This window comes from Oncorhynchus kisutch, linkage group LG1 (assembly GCF_002021735.2).
Source record: "Oncorhynchus kisutch isolate 150728-3 linkage group LG1, Okis_V2, whole genome shotgun sequence".
Classification (NCBI taxonomy): domain Eukaryota; kingdom Metazoa; phylum Chordata; class Actinopteri; order Salmoniformes; family Salmonidae; genus Oncorhynchus; species Oncorhynchus kisutch.
In genome coordinates this window covers 6,173,380-6,191,965 of record NC_034174.2, presented here as the reverse complement: position 1 = coordinate 6,191,965, position 18,586 = coordinate 6,173,380, and the positions used below count along the sequence as shown (strand labels likewise).

At 45.9% G+C, this 18,586-nt stretch overlaps 1 protein-coding gene across 4 annotated transcripts in view; it reads right to left on the bottom strand.

Annotated features, from left to right (window-relative positions):
* The window catches only part of LOC109884912 (poly(rC)-binding protein 3), a 154,476-nt gene that overhangs the window by 37,793 nt on the left and 98,097 nt on the right, over positions 1 to 18,586 (bottom strand). For all 4 annotated transcript variants that reach the window (XM_031800042.1, XM_031800234.1, XM_031799618.1 and 1 more), the window contains 4 exons: positions 14,699 to 14,830; positions 11,893 to 12,021; positions 10,721 to 10,795; positions 9,312 to 9,383 (listed from right to left, as the gene is read on the bottom strand). In XM_031800042.1, coding sequence (XP_031655902.1) covers positions 9,312 to 9,383; positions 10,721 to 10,795; positions 11,893 to 12,021; positions 14,699 to 14,830 — 408 coding nt within the window. The remainder of the gene's footprint in view (positions 1 to 9,311; positions 9,384 to 10,720; positions 10,796 to 11,892; positions 12,022 to 14,698; positions 14,831 to 18,586) is intronic.

Below are 18,586 nucleotides of genomic sequence, written 5' to 3'. Positions count from 1 at the left end.
TTAACAGGGTCAGATCTCTTAACAGGGCCAGTTCTATTAACAGGGTCAGATCTATTAACAGGGCCAGATATATTAACAGGGTCAGATCTATTAACAGGGTCAGATCTATTAACAGGGCCAGTTCTATTAACAGGGTCAGATCTATTAACAGGGTCAGATCTATTAACAGGGTCAGATCTATTAACAGGGTCAGATCTATTAACAGGGCCAGTTCTATTAACAGGGTCAGATCTATTAACAGGGTCAGATCTATTAACAGGGCCAGTTCTATAAACAGGGTCAGTTCTATAAACAGGGTCAGTTCTATCAATAGGGCCAGTTCTATTAACAGGGTCAGATCTATCAACAGGGCCAGTTCTATAAACAGGGTCAGTTCTATAAACAGGGTCAGTTCTATAAACAGGGTCAGATCTATCAACAGGGTGGGTTCTATCAACAGGGTCAGTTCTATAAACAGGGTCAGATCTATCAACAGGGTCAGTTCTATCAACAGGGTCAGTTCTATCAACAGGGTCAGTTCTATCAACAGGGTCAGTTCTATAAACAGGGTCAGTTCTATCAACAGGGTCAGTTCTATAAGCAGGGTCAGTTCTATCAACAGGGTCAGTTCTATCAACAGGGTCAGTTCTATATCCAGGGTCTGTTCTATATCCAGGGTCAGTTCTATAAACAGGGTTAGTTCTTTATCCAGGGTCAGTTCTATAAGCAGGGTCAGTTCTATCAACAGGGTCAGTTCTATCAACAGGGTCAGTTCTATATCCAGGGTCAGTTCTATAAACAGGGTCAGTTCTATCAACAGGGTCAGTTCTATCAACAGGGTCAGTTCTATCAACAGGGTCAGTTCTATATCCAGGGTCAGTTCTCTATCCAGGGTCAGTTCTCTATCCAGGGTCAGTTCTCTATCCAGGGTCAGTTCTATATCCAGGGTCAGTTCTATCAACAGGTTCAGTTCTATAAACAGGGTCAGTTCTATATCCAGGGTCAGTTCTATCAACAGGGCCAGTTCTATCGACAGGGTCAGTTCTATAAACAGGGTCAGTTCTATTTTTTTATTTATTTATTTTACCTTTATTTAACCAGGTAGGCAAGTTGAGAACAAGTTCTCATTTACAATTGCGACCTGGCCAAGATAAAGCAAAGCAGTTCGACAGATAAAACGACACAGAGTTACACATGGAGTAAAAACAAACATACAGTCAATAATGCAGTATAAACAAGTCTATATACAATGTGAGCAAATGAGGTGAGAAGGGAGGTAAAGGCAAAAAAGGCCAAGATGGCAAAGTAAATACAATATAGCAAGTAAAATACTGGAATAGTGGTTTTGCAATGGAAGAATGTGCAAAGTAGAAATAAAAAAATAATGGGGTGCAAAGGAGCTAAATAAATAAATAAATAAAAATTAAATACAGTTGGGAAAGAGGTAGTTGTTTGGGCTAAATTATAGGTGGGCTATGTACAGGTGCAGTAATCTGTGAGCTGCTCTGACAGTTGGTGCTTAAAGCTAGTGAGGGAGATAAGTGTTTCCAGTTTCAGAGATTTTTGTAGTTCGTTCCAGTCATTGGCAGCAGAGAACTGGAAGGAGAGGCGGCCAAAGAAAGAATTGGTTTTGGGGGTGACTAGAGAGATATACCTGCTGGAGCGTGTGCTACAGGTGGGAGATGCTATGGTGACCAGCGAGCTGAGATAAGGGGGGACTTTACCTAGCAGGGTCTTGTAGATGACATGGAGCCAGTGGGTTTGGCGACGAGTATGAAGCGAGGGCCAGCCAACGAGAGCGTACAGGTCGCAATGGTGGGTAGTATATGGGGCTTTGGTGATAAAACGGATTGCACTGTGATAGACTGCATCCAATTTGTTGAGTAGGGTATTGGAGGCTATTTTGTAAATGACATCGCCAAAGTCGAGGATTGGTAGGATGGTCAGTTTTACAAGGGTATGTTTGGCAGCATGAGTGAAGGATGCTTTGTTGCGAAATAGGAAGCCAATTCTAGATTTAACTTTGGATTGGAGATGTTTGATATGGGTCTGGAAGGAGAGTTTACAATCTAACCAGACACCTAAGTATTTGTAGTTGTCCACGTATTCTAAGTCAGAGCCGTCCAGAGTAGTGATGTTGGACAGGCGGGTAGGTGCAGGCAGCGATCGGTTGAAGAGCATGCATTTAGTTTTACTTGCATTCAAGAGCAATTGGAGGCCACGGAAGGAGAGTTGTATGGCATTGAAGCTTGCCTGGAGGGTTGTTAACACAGTGTCCAGAGAAGGGCCGGAAGTATACAGAATGGTGTCGTCTGCGTAGAGGTGGATCAGGGACTCACCAGCAGCAAGAGCGACCTCATTGATGTATACAGAGAAGAGAGTCGGTCCAAGAATTGAACCCTGTGGCACCCCCATAGAGACTGCCAGAGGTCCGGACAGCAGACCCTCCGATTTGACACACTGAACTCTATCAGAGAAGTAGTTGGTGAACCAGGCGAGGCAATCATTTGAGAAACCAAGGCTGTCGAGTCTGCCGATGAGGATATGGTGATTGACAGAGTCGAAAGCCTTGGCCAGATCAATGAATACGGCTGCACAGTAATGTTTCTTATCGATGGCGGTTAAGATATCGTTTAGGACCTTGAGCGTGGCTGAGGTGCACCCATGACCAGCTCTGAAACCAGATTGCATAGCAGAGAAGGTATGGTGAGATTCGAAATGGTCGGTAATCTGTTTGTTGACTTGGCTTTCGAAGACCTTAGAAAGGCACGGTAGGATAGATATAGGTCTGTAGCAGTTTGGGTCAAGAGTGTCCCCCCCTTTGAAGAGGGGGATGACCGCAGCTGCTTTCCAATCTTTGGGAATCTCAGACGACACGAAAGAGAGGTTGAACAGGCTAGTAATAGGGGTGGCAACAATTTCGGCAGATAATTTTAGAAAGAAAGGGTCCAGATTGTCTAGCCCGGCTGATTTGTAGGGGTCCAGATTTTGCAGCTCTTTCAGAACATCAGCTGAATGGATTTGGGAGAAGGAGAAATGGGGAAGGCTTGGGCGGGTTGCTGTTGGGGGTGCAGTGCTGTTGTCCGGGGTAGGAGTAGCCAGGTGGAAAGCATGGCCAGCCGTAGAAAAATGCTTATTGAAATTCTCAATTATGGTGGATTTATCAGTGGTGACAGTGTTTCCTATCTTCAGTGCAGTGGGCAGCTGGGAGGAGGTGTTCTTATTCTCCATGGACTTTACAGTGTCCCAGAACTTTTTTGAGTTAGTGTTGCAGGAAGCAAATTTCTGCTTGAAAAAGCTAGCCTTGGCTTTTCTAACTGCCTGTGTATAATGATTTCTAGCTTCCCTGAACAGCTGCATATCACGGGGGCTGTTCGATGCTAATGCAGAACGCCATAGGATGTTTTTGTGTTGGTTAAGGGCAGTCAGGTCTGGGGAGAACCAAGGGCTATATCTGTTCCTGGTTCTAAATTTCTTGAATGGGGCATGTTTATTTAGGATGGTTAGGAAGGCATTTAAAAAAAATATCCAGGCATCCTCTACTGACGGGATGAGATCAATGTCCTTCCAGGATACCCCGGCCAGGTCGATTAGAAAGGCCTGCTCGCAGAAGTGTTTCAGGGAGCGTTTTACAGTGATGAGTGGCGGTCTTTTGACCGCTGACCCATTACGGATGCAGGCAATGAGGCAGTGATCGCTGAGATCTTGGTTGAAGACAGCAGAGGTGTATTTAGAGGGGAAGTTGGTTAGGATGATATCTATGAGGGTGCCCGTGTTTAAGGTTTTGGGGAGGTACCTGGTAGGTTCATTGATAATTTGTGTGAGATTGAGGGCATCAAGTTTAGATTGTAGGATGGCTGGGGTGTTAAGCATGTTCCAGTTTAGGTCGCCTAGCAGCACGAACTCTGAAGATAGATGGGGGGCAATCAGTTCACATATGGTGTCCAGAGCACAGCTGGGGGCAGAGGGTGGTCTATAGCAGGCGGCAACGGTGAGAGACTTGTTTTTAGAGAGGTGGATTTTTAAAAGTAGAAGTTCAAATTGTTTGGGTACAGACCTGGATAGTAGGACAGAACTCTGCAGGCTATCTTTGCAGTAGATTGCAACACCGCCCCCTTTGGCAGTTCTATCTTGTCTGAAAATGTTGTAGTTTGGAATTAAAATGTCTGAGTTTTTGGTGGTCTTCCTAAGCCAGGATTCAGACACAGCTAGAACATCCGGGTTGGCAGAGTGTGCTAAAGCAGTGAATAGAACAAACTTAGGGAGGAGGCTTCTAATGTTAACATGCATGAAACCAAGGCTATTACGGTTACAGAAGTCATCAAAAGAGAGCGCCTGGGGAATAGGAGTGGAGCTAGGCACTGCAGGGCCTGGATTCACCTCTACATCGCCAGAGGAACATAGGAGGAGTAGAATAAGAGTACGGCTAAAAGCTATGAGAATTGGTCGTCTAGAACGTCTGGAACATAGAGTAAAAGGAGGTTTCTGGGGGCGATAAAATAGCATCAAGGTATAATGTACAGACAAATGTATGGTAGGATGTGAATACAGTGGAGGTAAACCTAGGTATTGAGTGATGAAGAGGGAGATATTGTCTCTAGAAACATCGTTGAAACCAGGAGATGTCATTGCATGTGTGGGTGGTGGAACTAATAGGTTGGATAAGGTATAGTGAGCAGGACTAGAGGCTCTACAGTGAAATAAGCCAATAAACACTAACCAGAACAGAAATGGACAAGACATATTGACATTAAGGAGAGGCATGCTTAGTCGAGTGATCAAAAGGGTCCGGTGAGTGGAGAGGTTGGTTGGTGATTTAGACAGCTAGCCAGGGCATCGGTAGCAAGCTAGCATAGGATGGAGGTCTGTTGTTAGCTACCTCTTGCGTTCCGTCAGTAGATTAGTGGGGTTCCGTGTGGTAGAGGGGATTAATCCAAATCACACAACAACAACAAAAATAAAAACAATAGATATAGTTATAGAGGCCCAAGAAGAAAATATAATAATAATAATAATAAAAAATAAAAAAATATATAAAAAAAAAAATTGTCCGATTGTCTATTCAGATAGCAGCCGGTAAGACAGCTAACGGTTAGCAGGCCGCAGATGGGCGTTCAGGTAACATCGCGACGGAGGAGCCAGCCGATTAACTCCTTCGGGTAGATAACGTCGGCAGTCCAGTTGTGAAGGCCCGGTGGGGCTCCGCGAAAGCAGTAAAACGGGTCCGGATAGGTGACTGCAGCCCAGGTGTGATTGATGGACCTCAGGAGTGATTGACGGAGCTTGCTAGCTCCGGAATAATTGATGTTTGCTCCGGAATCGACGAAGGCCGATAGTCACACGGATAGCAGCTAGCTAGCTGTGAGATCCGGGTATGAATGTCCAGAGAGCAGTCGAAATCCAGGGACATGGAGAGAAAAATTGGTCCGGTATGTTCCGTTCCGAGCCGCGCTGCGCCGTACAGAACTGGCGATAGATTTTCGAGCTAAAGGATAGCTGATGACCACAAACCGTGGTTAGCTGAATACTAACGATTTGCCAGTAAAGGAGCTAACTAGCTTCTGGATTAGTTTCTGGCTAGTTTCAGGCTAGCTTCTTGGAGTTTCTGGCTAGCTTCTTGGAGGATTACAGATCTGAGGTAAATAATACTTTTTTATAAATATACATTGGTGAGGCGGGTTGCAGGAGAGTGTTTTGAAGATGAGTTGATGGAAAATAATGTGAAAAAGTTGTAAATATATATATATACAGGACACGACAAGACGAGGACAAAAGACGTCTGAACTGCTATGCCACCTTGGTACCTTGGTATCCAGGGTCAGTTCTATAAACAGGGTCAGTTCTATATCCAGGGTCAGTTCTATCAACAGGGTCAGTTCTATCAACAGGGTCAGTTCTATAAACAGGGTCAGTTCTATCAACAGGGTCAATTCTATCAATAGGGTCAGATCTATAAACAGGTTCAGTTCTATCAACAGGGTCAGTTCTATAAACAGGGTTAGTTCTTTATCCAGGGTTAGTTCTTTATCCAGGGTTAGTTCTTTATCCAGGGTCAGTTTTATATCCAGGGTCAGTTCTATGTCCAGGGTCAGTTCTATATCCAGGGTCAGTTCTATAAACAGGGTCAGTTCTATGTCCAGGGTCAGTTCTATAAACAGGGTCAGTTCTATGTCCAGGGTCAGTTCTATCAACAGGGTCAGTTCTATAAACAGGGTCAGTTCTATGTCCAGGGTCAGTTCTATATTCAGGGTCAGTTCTATCAACAGGGTCAGTTCTTTCTCCAGGGTCAGTTCTATAAACAGGGTCAGTTCTATAAACAGGGTCAGTTCTATATCCAGGGTCAGTTCTATATCCAGGGTCAGTTCTATAAACAGGGTCAGTTCTTTCTCCAGGGTCAGTTCTATAAACAGGGTCAGTTCTATAAACAGGGTCAGTTCTATATCCAGGGTCAGTTCTATATCCAGGGTCAGTTCTATAAACAGGGTCAGTTCTATAAACAGGGTCAGTTCTATCAACAGGGTCAGTTCTATATCCAGGGTCAGTTCTATAAACAGGGTCAGTTCTATAAACAGGGTCAGTTCTTTCTCCAGGGTCTGTTCTATAAACAGGGTCAGTTCTATAAACAGGGTCAGTTCTTTCTCCAGGGTCTGTTCTATCAACAGGGTCAGTTCTATCAACAGGGTCAGTTCTATATCCAGGGTCAGTTCTCTATCCAGGGTCAGTTCTCTATCCAGGGTCAGTTCTCTATCCAGGGTCAGTTCTCTATCCAGGGTCAGTTCTATATCCAGGGTCAGTTCTATCAACAGGTTCAGTTCTATAAACAGGGTCAGTTCTATATCCAGGGTCAGTTCTATCAACAGGGCCAGTTCTATCGACAGGGTCAGTTCTATAAACAGGGTCAGTTCTATATCCAGGGTCAGTTCTATAAACAGGGTCAGTTCTATATCCAGGGTCAGTTCTATCAACAGGGTCAGTTCTATCAACAGGGTCAGTTCTATAAACAGGGTCAGTTCTATCAACAGGGTCAATTCTATCAACAGGGTCAGATCTATAAACAGGTTCAGTTCTATCAACAGGGTCAGTTCTATAAACAGGGTTAGTTCTTTATCCAGGGTTAGTTCTTTATCCAGGGTTAGTTCTTTATCCAGGGTCAGTTTTATATCCAGGGTCAGTTCTATGTCCAGGGTCAGTTCTATATCCAGGGTCAGTTCTATAAACAGGGTCAGTTCTATGTCCAGGGTCAGTTCTATAAACAGGGTCAGTTCTATGTCCAGGGTCAGTTCTATCAACAGGGTCAGTTCTATAAACAGGGTCAGTTCTATGTCCAGGGTCAGTTCTATATTCAGGGTCAGTTCTATCAACAGGGTCAGTTCTTTCTCCAGGGTCAGTTCTATAAACAGGGTCAGTTCTATAAACAGGGTCAGTTCTATATCCAGGGTCAGTTCTATATCCAGGGTCAGTTCTATAAACAGGGTCAGTTCTTTCTCCAGGGTCAGTTCTATAAACAGGGTCAGTTCTATAAACAGGGTCAGTTCTATATCCAGGGTCAGTTCTATATCCAGGGTCAGTTCTATAAACAGGGTCAGTTCTATAAACAGGGTCAGTTCTATCAACAGGGTCAGTTCTATATCCAGGGTCAGTTCTATAAACAGGGTCAGTTCTATAAACAGGGTCAGTTCTTTCTCCAGGGTCTGTTCTATAAACAGGGTCAGTTCTATAAACAGGGTCAGTTCTTTCTCCAGGGTCTGTTCTATAAACAGGGTCAGTTCTATAAACAGGGTCTCTCCATATATTTATTTTCCTCCTATTCTCACCCCAACACTACAAGGTGTCTGACAGATTGTCTACCTGCTCCAAGGTGACTGACTGTCTACCTGCTCCAAGGTATCTGACTGTCTACCTGCTCCAAGGTATCTGACTGTCTACCTGCTCCAAGGAGACTGACTGTCTACCTTTTCCAAGGAGACTGACTGACTGTCTACCTGCTCCAAGGTGTCTGACTGATTGTCTACCTGCTCCAAGGTGACTGACTGTCTACCTGCTCCAAGGAGACTGACTGTCTACCTGCTCCAAGATGACTGACTGTCTACCTGCTTCAAGGAGACTGACTATCTACCTGCTCCAAGGTGACTGACTGTCTACCTGCTCCTACCTGCTCCAAGGAGACTGACTGTCTACCTGTTCCGAGGTGACTGACTGTCTACCTGCTCCAAGGTGACTGACTGTCTACCTGCTCCAAGGTATCTGACTGTCTACCTGCTCCCAGGTGACTGACTGTCTACCTGCTCCAAGGTGACTGACTGTCTACCTTATCCAAGGAGCCTGACTGACTGTCTACCTGCTCCAAGGAGACTGACTGTCTACCTGCTCCAAGGTGACTGACTGTCTACCTGCTCCTACCTGCTCCAAGGAGACTGACTGTCTACCTGCTCCAAGGTGTCTGACTGTCTACCTGCTCCTACCTGCTCCAAGGTGACTGACTGTCTACCTGCTCCAAGGTGCCTGATCGTCTACCTGCTCCAAGGTGACTGACTGTATACCTGCTCCAAGGAGACTGACTGTCTACCTGCTCCAAGGAGACTGACTGTCTACCTGCTCCAAGGTGACTGACTGTCTACCTGCACCAAGGTGACTGACTGTCTACCTGCTCCAAGGTGACTGACTGTCTACCTGCTCCAAGGTGACTGACTGTCTACCTGCTCCAAGGAGACTGACTGTCTACCTGCTCCAAGGTGACTGACTGTCTACCTGCTCCAAGGAGACTGACTGTCTACCTGCTCCAAGGAGACTGACTGTCTACCTGCTCCCAGGTGACTGACTGTCTACCTGCTCCAAGGTGACTGACTGTCTACCTGCTTCAAGGAGTCTGACTGTCTACCTGCTCCAAGGAGACTGACTGTCTACCTGCTCCAAGGTGACTGACTGTCTACCTGCTCCAAGGTGACTGACTGTCTACCTGCTCCCAGGTGACTGACTGTCTACCTGCTCCAAGGTGACTGACTGTCTACCTGCTTCAAGGAGTCTGACTGTCTACCTGCTCCAAGGTGACTGACTGTCTACCTGCTCCAAGGTGACTGACTGTCTACCTGCTCCAAGGTGACTGACTGTCTAGTGGTTAGAGCGTTGGGTCCAGTAACAGCAAAAGGTTGCTGGATCGAATCCCCGAACTGACAAGGTAAAAATCTGTCGTTCTGCCCCTGAACAAGGCAGTAAACCCACTGTTCCTAGGCCGTCATTGTAAATAAGAATGTGTTCTTAACTGATTTGCCTAGTTAAATAAAGGTATACATTTACCATAAAAAATACAAAAATCAGCTCATCGTCATACTCACTTGTTGTAAATCCAGCCCTCCCTGGGACACATGGAAGAGAGGATGTGATCCGTACTCAGATGTCTCAAACACCTTCAAGCACAGAGACAGACAGACAGACCAGGGGTCAGACTTGGTACAGTCCAAACTGTAGGATGTTACGGACATCAACAACCTGCCCCCCCCCTATATAACTAAGTAAAGAGGCCAAGGATCGGGGGTAGTAAATGTACTAAACAACCCAACTCAGGGTACGCTGTCCAGTGTCCCCTACAGTATCATTCTCATCCTCTTTCCTCATCAACGTCAGAGATTTAACATCAAATACATCAACGTTTGGCAGGAACGGTTATCTGATCTTAAAAAGATCATTTGTGTGATTCCATTACCACATTGATATAGGGAATCACAGTCGCGAGCATCAACGAAGGTTTATGTCCCAAATAGCACCCTATTCCATTACCACATTGATATAGGGAATCACAGTCGCGAGCATCAACGAAGGTTTATGTCCCAAATAGCACCCTATTCCATTACCACATTGATATAGGGAATCACAGTCGCGAGCATCAATGAAGGTGTATGTCCCAAATGGCACCATATTCCCTATCTAGTGCCCTACTTTCAACAAGCGCCCATAGGACTCTGGCCAAAAGTAGTGCACTATGTAGGGAATAGGGTGCCATTTGGGACGGGGTGCATATCCACTTTAATGTAATTTCTGCTCTGGAATTGCAGCTCTTGAACCCAGGCAGAAAATGATGAATATTCATGAAGATCATTGATCTTGATATTATTGTATGCTGCACGCAACCGTGTCTACGTGTGTGTGTGTGTGTGTGTGTGTGTGTGTGTGTGTGTGTGTGTGTGTGTGTGTGTGTGTGTGTGTGTGTGTGTGTGTGTGTGTGTGTGTGTGTGTGTGTATGTGTGTGTGTGTGTGTGTGTGTGTGTGGAGTATGAGATAAGGGTGGGTTTGGCCTGGTTAGGCCGTCATTGTAAATAAGAATATGTTCCTGACTGACTTGCCTAGTTAAATAAAGTTTAAATTAAGAAATGTAAAAATTCCAGTGAATGAATACAGACCAGGGTTGAATATGTGATTCAGATATTTGAAATACTTGGGTTTAGGACTATTCTCTTGCTAATCGCTCCTGAAGTACTTCAAATATATACAATCAATATTGCAACCTGGTGTGGAGACCCGAGAAGTTCAGCTGGATATTGTGAGTTGGTCCCCCGGGTATAGAAATACAAAATCCCTAGAGTATTATAAGAAAATCTCCATTCAGGTCAATGATGTCATAATGAGTGGACTGGCGGACATTTTGAGTTTGTCTGATTCTCTCACCTGTTACTGTATGTGATGTTAAGGTTGATGTGACGCTGTGCTTTTCTATGTTGTGTTATGTTACGGGGTTTCTCATCCTCACCTGGTTCCCGGCGATCATGACTGTTCCTGGGGAGGGGCCGGGTCGATACGGAATAGTGGCTCCTTTCGGAGGTGACTAGATACAAGACGACCAAAATTAAAACAGTATTAAACTCTTAAACTTTTAGTAATACATCACAGCATAAAAAAAACACAAAATCAAATATAGTTGTGCAGCCTAAAAGATTTAGCATTTAGCATTTAGCATTTATCCTCATAAGTACTCTACTCGCTGTGGTAAGCTAGTTCTTAAGCCTTGCAGATAAGAGGTTATACATTTTAAATATCACATTACAGACAAACAGATAGACAAACAGACATGACATCAGACTAATTATGGAAATAGCCTCGAAGTTTGCACTTGTGTTTAAAACAACAACAACAACATATACACGAAGTGGCCAGTTTATTAGGTACACCACCCCGTCATTCAACATGATTCGCTTCTACAGACAGTGAGTTACGTGGCCGTGGCTTGTTATGTGAAGCAGGCAGATAGGCATCGAGGCATTCAGTTACTGTTCATTTGAACGTTAGAGTGGGCCCAAAAAATATATCGTTTTTTTTTGTTGTAAACAATAAAAATCGCTAAGGTCTTTAAATGAATTATGACCTTCCATCACCATGGTAATGATGTGCTGTTGAAAACCATGAGACATACAGATAAAACAACACTGATATCTGCTAAACTTTCTGGATGAAGTGTTTGAGAACGCAGCCGAGTGTTTGAGAACGCAGCCGGGTGTTTGAGAACGCAGCCGAGTGTTTGAGAACGCAGCCGAGTGTTTGAGAATCTAGCCGGGTGTTTGAGAACGCAGCCGAGTGTTTGAGAACGCAGCCGAGTGTTTGAGAACGCAGCCGAGTGTTTGAGAACGCAGCCGAGTGTTTGAGAACCTAGCCGGGTGTTTGAGAACGCAGCCGGGTGTTTGAGAACGCAGCCGAGTGTTTGAGAACGCAGCCGAGTGTTTGAGAACGCAGCCGGGTGTTTGAGAATGCAGCCGGGTGTTTGAGAGCGCAGCCGAGTGTTTGAGAACGCAGCCGAGTGTTTGAGAACGCAGCCGGGTGTTTGAGAACGCAGCCGAGTGTTTGAGAACGCAGCCGAGTGTTTGAGAACGCAGCCGAGTGTTTGAGAACGCAGCCGGGTGTTTGAGAACGCAGCCGAGTGTACAGTACCTCGAGAATGACAGTGCAGATGAGTTTAACACACTGGATGACGGCGTCTTGGGTTCCAGATATCGTCACTCCTCTCTCGGTGGAGTTGGGCAGAAGGTCCCCAGCTACTTGTACTTGTGCCCCGGTGGTCTGTTGAGTGAGAAAATACACAGGTCATTTATTTATCTGCATTACAAGAGAAATTACACAGGTCATTTATCTGCTTTAAAAAGAGAAGTGTTGTTTACCTTTCAATTCTGTCTCATATTTAAATTGCAAATAGACACAGACACTTTCTCAACTGTCTAAAAACAATTCTCCTCTCAAGTTCAAATGTGTTTGTGCGGGGTTCAAATAGTGGTTCAAATAGTGGTTCAAATAGTGGTTCAAATAGTGGTTCAAATAGTGGTTCAAATAGTGGTTCAAATAGTGGTTCAAATAGTGGTTCAAATGGTGGTTCAAATAGTGGTTCAAATAGTGGTTCAAATGGTGGTTCAAATGGTGGTTCAAATTGTTCAAGGAGTTTATTTCCCTTTTGCAGGTATTAAAAGTCATATCATGTTTTGCTGGAGATTTCTGTGTATTATGTACACATGTATCGTGATTTATTTTGATTTATTTAACCTTTATTTAAACTTTATTTAACTAGACAAGTCAGTTAAGAACACACTCTTATTTACAATGACAGCCGGTGGGCTAATTGTGCGCTGCCCTGTGGGACTCCCAATCAGGTCCTCCATCCGTTCCTATCCTAAACAGAACATCTATTAAAACGTGCTGAGTGGTAAGATCAGGAAAAAACTGTTTAGTCATATGTACTGAAGTACTACAAGTAGGATAAAAACAGTTGTCAGGTTCCTCCTCGGCTCTTCTCATCCATCTGAAACAACTGACCAGGTGAAAACCAGCCTAATGGGGCGGCAGATAGCCTGGTGGTTAGAGGAGGCAGGTAGCCTAGTGGTTAGAGGAGGCAGGTAGCCTAGTGGTTAGAGGAGGCAGGTGGCCTAGTGGTTAGAGGAGGCAGGTAGTCTAGTGGTTAGAGGAGGCAGGTAGTCTACTGGTTAGAGGAGGCAGGTAGCCTAGTGGTTAGAGGAGGCAGGTAGCCTAGTGGTTAGAGGAGGCAGGTAGTCTAGTGGTTAGAGGAGGCAGGTAGCCTAGTGGTTAGAGGAGGCAGGTAGTCTAGTGGTTAGAGGAGGCAGGTGGTCTAGTGGTTAGAGGAGGCAGGTAGCCTAGTGGTTAGAGGAGGCAGGTAGCCTAGTGGTTAGAGGAGGCAGGTAGCCTAGTGGTTAGAGGAGGCAGGTGGCCTAGTGGTTAGAGGAGGCAGGTAGTCTAGTGGTTAGAGGAGGAAGGTAGTCTACTGGTTAGAGGAGGCAGGTAGCCTAGTGGTTAGAGGAGGCAGGTAGCCTAGTGGTTAGAGGAGGCAGGTAGTCTAGTGGTTAGAGGAGGCAGGTAGCCTAGTGGTTAGAGGAGGCAGGTAGTCTAGTGGTTAGAGGAGGCAGGTGGTCTAGTGGTTAGAGGAGGCAGGTAGCCTAGTGGTTAGAGGAGGCAGGTAGCCTAGTGGTTAGAGGAGGCAGGTAGTCTAGTGGTTAGAGGAGGCAGGTAGTCTAGTGGTTAGAGGAGGCAGGTAGTCTAGTGGTTAGAGGAGGCAGGTAGTCTAGTGGTTAGAGGAGGCAGGTAGTCTAGTGGTTATAGGAGGCAGGTAGTCTAGTGGTTAGAGGAGGCAGGTAGTCTAGTGGTTAGAGGAGGCAGGTAGTCTAGTGGTTATAGGAGGCAGGTAGTCTAGTGGTTAGAGGAGGCAGGTAGCCTAGTGGTTAGAGGAGGCAGGTAGTCTAGTGGTTAGAGGAGGCAGGTAGCCTAGTGGTTAAAGCGTAAAGAGGCCAGTAACCGGGAAGATCGCTGGATCGAATCCCCGAGCCGACGAGGAAAAGAAATCTGTCATTCTGAGCAAAAGGCTGTTAATCCACTGCTTCCCGGGTCCCCCCCCCCCCCCCGCACCTCTCTGATTCAGAGGGGTTGGGGGTTAAATGCAGAAGACACATTTCACTTGAATACATTCAGTTGGATAACTGACTAGGTCTCCCCCCCTTTCCCCTGACTAGGTCTCCCCCCCTTACCCCTGACTAGGTCTCCCCCCCTTTCCCCTGACTAGGTCTCCCCCCTTTCCCCTGACTAGGTCTCCCCCCCTTTCCCCTGACTAGGTCTCCCCCCCTTTCCCCTGACTAGGTCTCCCCCCCTTACCCCTGACTAGGTCTCCCCCCCTTTCCCCTGACTAGGTCTCCCCCCCTTTCCCCTGACTAGGTCTCCCCCCTTTCCCCTGACTAGGTCTCCCCCCCTTTCCCCTGACTAGGTCTGCCCCCCTTTCCCCTGACTAGGTCTCCCCCCCTTTCCAGACCCCTTTCCCCTGACTAGGTCTCCCCCCCTTTCCCCTGACTAGGTCTCCCCCCCTTTCCCCTGACTAGGTCTCCCCCCCTTTCCCCTGACTAGGTCTCCCCCCCTTTCCCCTGACTAGGTCTGCCCCCCTTTCCCCTGACTAGGTCTCCCCCTCTTTCCCCTTTACTGATGAGCTTCCATCATATTGTTTTCCCCTGTCAAATGGGAAGAATCCACCTGTCATTAATCTGACAGATGCAATAATAAACTGTATCACATGAATCAGACTTTGAACTTTGAACTCTGCCCTCTCCTCACCTGCTTTCCTTTACTGTACTGAACTGAAAGAACTGACAGCGAGCCACCATATTGTTTTCCCAGGTCAGGTCTTTTCCAATCGGTGCAGATGAAGGGGAGGAGACTATGCTAGAGGACAGATGTTGAGAGAAACACTCACCTCTCTGATCTCCTTGATCTTGGAGCCGCCCTTCCCGATGAGAGAGCCACATTGGCTGGCAGGAATGACCAATCGTAGGGTGACGGGAGGCTTGCTGGTGACCGTGCCATTGGCTACCAGAGTTGAAAGGTCCTAGAGAGAACAAAGCTGATTGGTTGTAGAAGGCCTGTACCTTAAACATTTTAGTAATTTAGCAGAGTGACTTGTTCTTAGTGTATTCAAGTTGGTTAAAAGAACCACATAAGCACAGTGACCCTACAACCACAGTGAGTGACCCTACAACCACAGTGACCCTACAACCACAGTGACCCTACAACCACAGTGACCCTACAAATGCTGGTCAAGATTAGGGTTTTTTTTTTTTTTTTTTAACCAGGTAAGCTAGTTGAGAACAAGTTCTCATTTACAACTGTGACCTGGCCAAGATAAAGCATAGCAATTCGACACATACAACAACACAGAGTTACACATGGAATAATATACCATCCTATACTCGTATAAACACAAATCTATTCACTTTTCAGAAACACCATTCTCTTTCTCTTAAGAGGGTGACTTGTGGATGAGGATTTTCCTGGTCATCCCATGTGACCTGAACAATGAAAACTGTGGGGCTATTAGGGCAACTGTGGGGCTTCACAACTTTCCCTTTGCACAAGCCCCACATCATCACATTTGTATTATTTAACCAGGCAAAGCAGTTAAGTACAAATTCTTATTTACACAATGATGAACAGGAACAGTGGGGTTAACTGGTCTAGGAACAGTGGGTTAACTGGCCTAGGAACAGTGGGGTTAACTGGTCTAGGAACAGTGGGTTAACTGGTCTAGGAACAGTGGGTTAACTGGCCTAGGAACAGTGGGGTTAACTGGTCTAGGAACAGTGGGTTAACTGGTCTAGGAACAGTGGGGTTAACTGGTCTAGGAACAGTGGGGTTAACTGGTCTAGGAACAGTGGGTTAACTGGTCTAGGAACAGTGGGTTAACTGGTCTAGGAACAGTGGGGTTAACTGGTCTAGGAACAGTGGGTTAACTGGTCTAGGAACAGTGGGTTAACTGGCCTAGGAACAGTGGGTTAACTGGTCTAGGAACAGTGGGTTAACTGGTCTAGGAACAGTGGGTTAACTGGTCTAGGAACAGTGGGGTTAACTGGTCTAGGAACAGTGGGGTTAACTGGTCTAGGAACAGTGGGTTAACTGGTCTAGGAACAGTGGGGTTAACTGGTCTAGGAACAGTGGGGTTAACTGGTCTAGGAACAGTGGGGTTAACTGGTCTAGGAACAGTGGGTTAACTGGTCTAGGAACAGTGGGTTAACTGGTCTAGGGACAGTGGGTTAACTGGTCTAGGAACAGTGGGTTAACTGGTCTAGGAACAGTGGGTTAACTGGTCTAGGAACAGTGGGGTTAACTGGTCTAGGAACAGTGGGGTTAACTGGTCTAGGAACAGTGGGGTTAACTACCTTGTTCAGGGGCAGAACAACAGATTTTTACCTTGTCAGCTCGGGGATTCAATCTAGCAACCTTTCGGTTACTGGTCTCAACGCTCTAACCACTAGGATACCTGCCACCTCTACACTCTAACCACTAGGCTACCTGCCTCTAACCACTGGGCTACCTGCCTCTAACCACTAGGCTACCTGCCCCTCTAACCACTAGACTACCTGCCCCCTCTAACCACTAGGCTACCTGCCCCCTCTAACCACTAGGCTACCTGCCTCTAACCACTGGGCTACCTGCCTCTAACCACTAGGCTACCTGCCCCTCTAACCACTAGACTACCTGCCCCCTCTAACCACTAGACTACCTGTCTCTCTAACCACTAGGCTACCTGCCTCTAACCACTAGGCTACCTGCCTCTCTAACCACTAGACTACCTGCCTCCTCTAACCACTAGGCTACCTGCCTCTCTAACCACTAGGCTACCTGCTCTAACCACTAGAGGTCCAAGGATTTATGTCCACTAGTTAGACATGGACTTCTCTATTTCACACACACACACACACACACACACACACACACACACACACACACACACACACACACACACACACACACACACACACACACACACACACACACACACACACAATCTCCTTAATTAAGCTAAAGGTAATAAATATCATCCAAAATCATGGCCCCAATCAATTATCCGTAGCATTGCACCAATCAATTAGTCGTAGCATTGCACCAATCAATTAGCCGTAGCATTGCACCAATCAATTAGCCGTAGCATTGCACTAATCAATTACCTGTAGCATTGCACTAATCAATTATCTGTAGCATTACACTAATAAATTATCCGTAGCATTGCACTAATCAATTAGCCGTAACATTGCACCAATCAATTAGCTGTGGCATTACAGGAATCAATTAGCTGTAGCATTGCACTAATCAATTAGTCGTAGCATTGCACTAATCAATTAGCCGTAACATTGCACCAATCAATTAGCTGTGGCATTACACTAATCAATTAGCCGTAGCATTACACTAATCAATTAGTCATAGCATTGCACTAATCAATTAGCCGTAACATTGCACCAATCAATTAGCTGTGGCATTACAGTAATCAATTAGCCGTAGCATTGCACTAATCAATTAGCCTTGGCATTGCACTAATCAATTAGCCGTAGCATTGCACTAATCAATTAGCCGTAGCATTGCTCTAATCAATTAGCCGTAGCATTGCGCTAATCAATTAGCCGTAGCATTGCGCTAATCAATTAGCCGTAGCATTGCACTAATCAATTAGCCGTAGCATTGCGCTAATCAATTAGCCGTAGCATTGCACTAATCAATTAGCCTTGGCATTGCACTAATCAATTAGCCGTAGCATTGCACTAATCAATTATCCGTAGCATTGCACTAATCAATTAGCCGTAGCATTGCGCTAATCAATTAGCCGTAGCATTGCGCTAATCAATTAGCCGTAGCATTGCACTATTCAATTAGCCGTAGCATTGCGCTAATCAATTAGCCGCAGCATTGCGCTAATCAATTAGCCGTAGCATTGCGCTAATCAATTAGCCGTAGCATTGCGCTAATCAATTAGCCGTAGCAGGTCTCTAGTAGCGTTTGAAATGTAAATAGCATGGGCTGTCCAGCCGCCCATCACATCAGTTTAGAGGTGACCTGAATCCGTTTCCTTGACTCAAACCTATAGTCTTCCCCTGCGTCTTCTCAACGTAATGCACACATGGTTATGTAGTTCTCTCCAAATAGAACGCGTGTATAAATGATCAAGGGGTTTGGCGTTTGGAAGGATCGTTTTAGTATTCTTTCAGCACTAACTCCTAAATCTCTTGAGCACCACTTGGAATGGATGGGAGAGAAAATAAAAGTTTGTATTCAAAATAACCTGGAGATGAATATCCGTATGCAAACGAGGCAGTGACTTCCTGTCTCTCTATCTTAATCTCTCTTAATGTATTTTTCTCTCTGTATCTCTCCCCTCCCTCTCTCTCTGTATCTCTCTCCCCTCCCTCTCTCTCTGTATCTCTCTCCCCTCCCTCTCTCTCTGTATCTCTCCTCTCCCTCTCACTCTCTCTGTCCCTCTCTCTCTCTGTATCTCTCTCCCCTCCCTCTCTCTCTGTATCTCTCCTCTCCCTCTCACTCTCTCTGTCTCTCTCTCTGTATCTCTCTCCCCTCCCTCTCTCTCTCCCTCTCTCTCTGTATCTCTCTCTCTCTCTGTATCTCTCTCCCCTCCCCCTCTCTCTCCCTCTCTCTGTATATCTCTCTCTGTATCTCTCCCCCTCTCTCTCTCTCTCCCTCCCTGTCTCTCTGTATCTCTCCCCCTCCCTCTATCTCTGTATCTCTCTCCCCCTCCCTCTCTCTCTGTATCTCTCCCCCTCCCTCTATCTCTGTATCTCTCTCCCCCTCCCTCTCTCTCTGT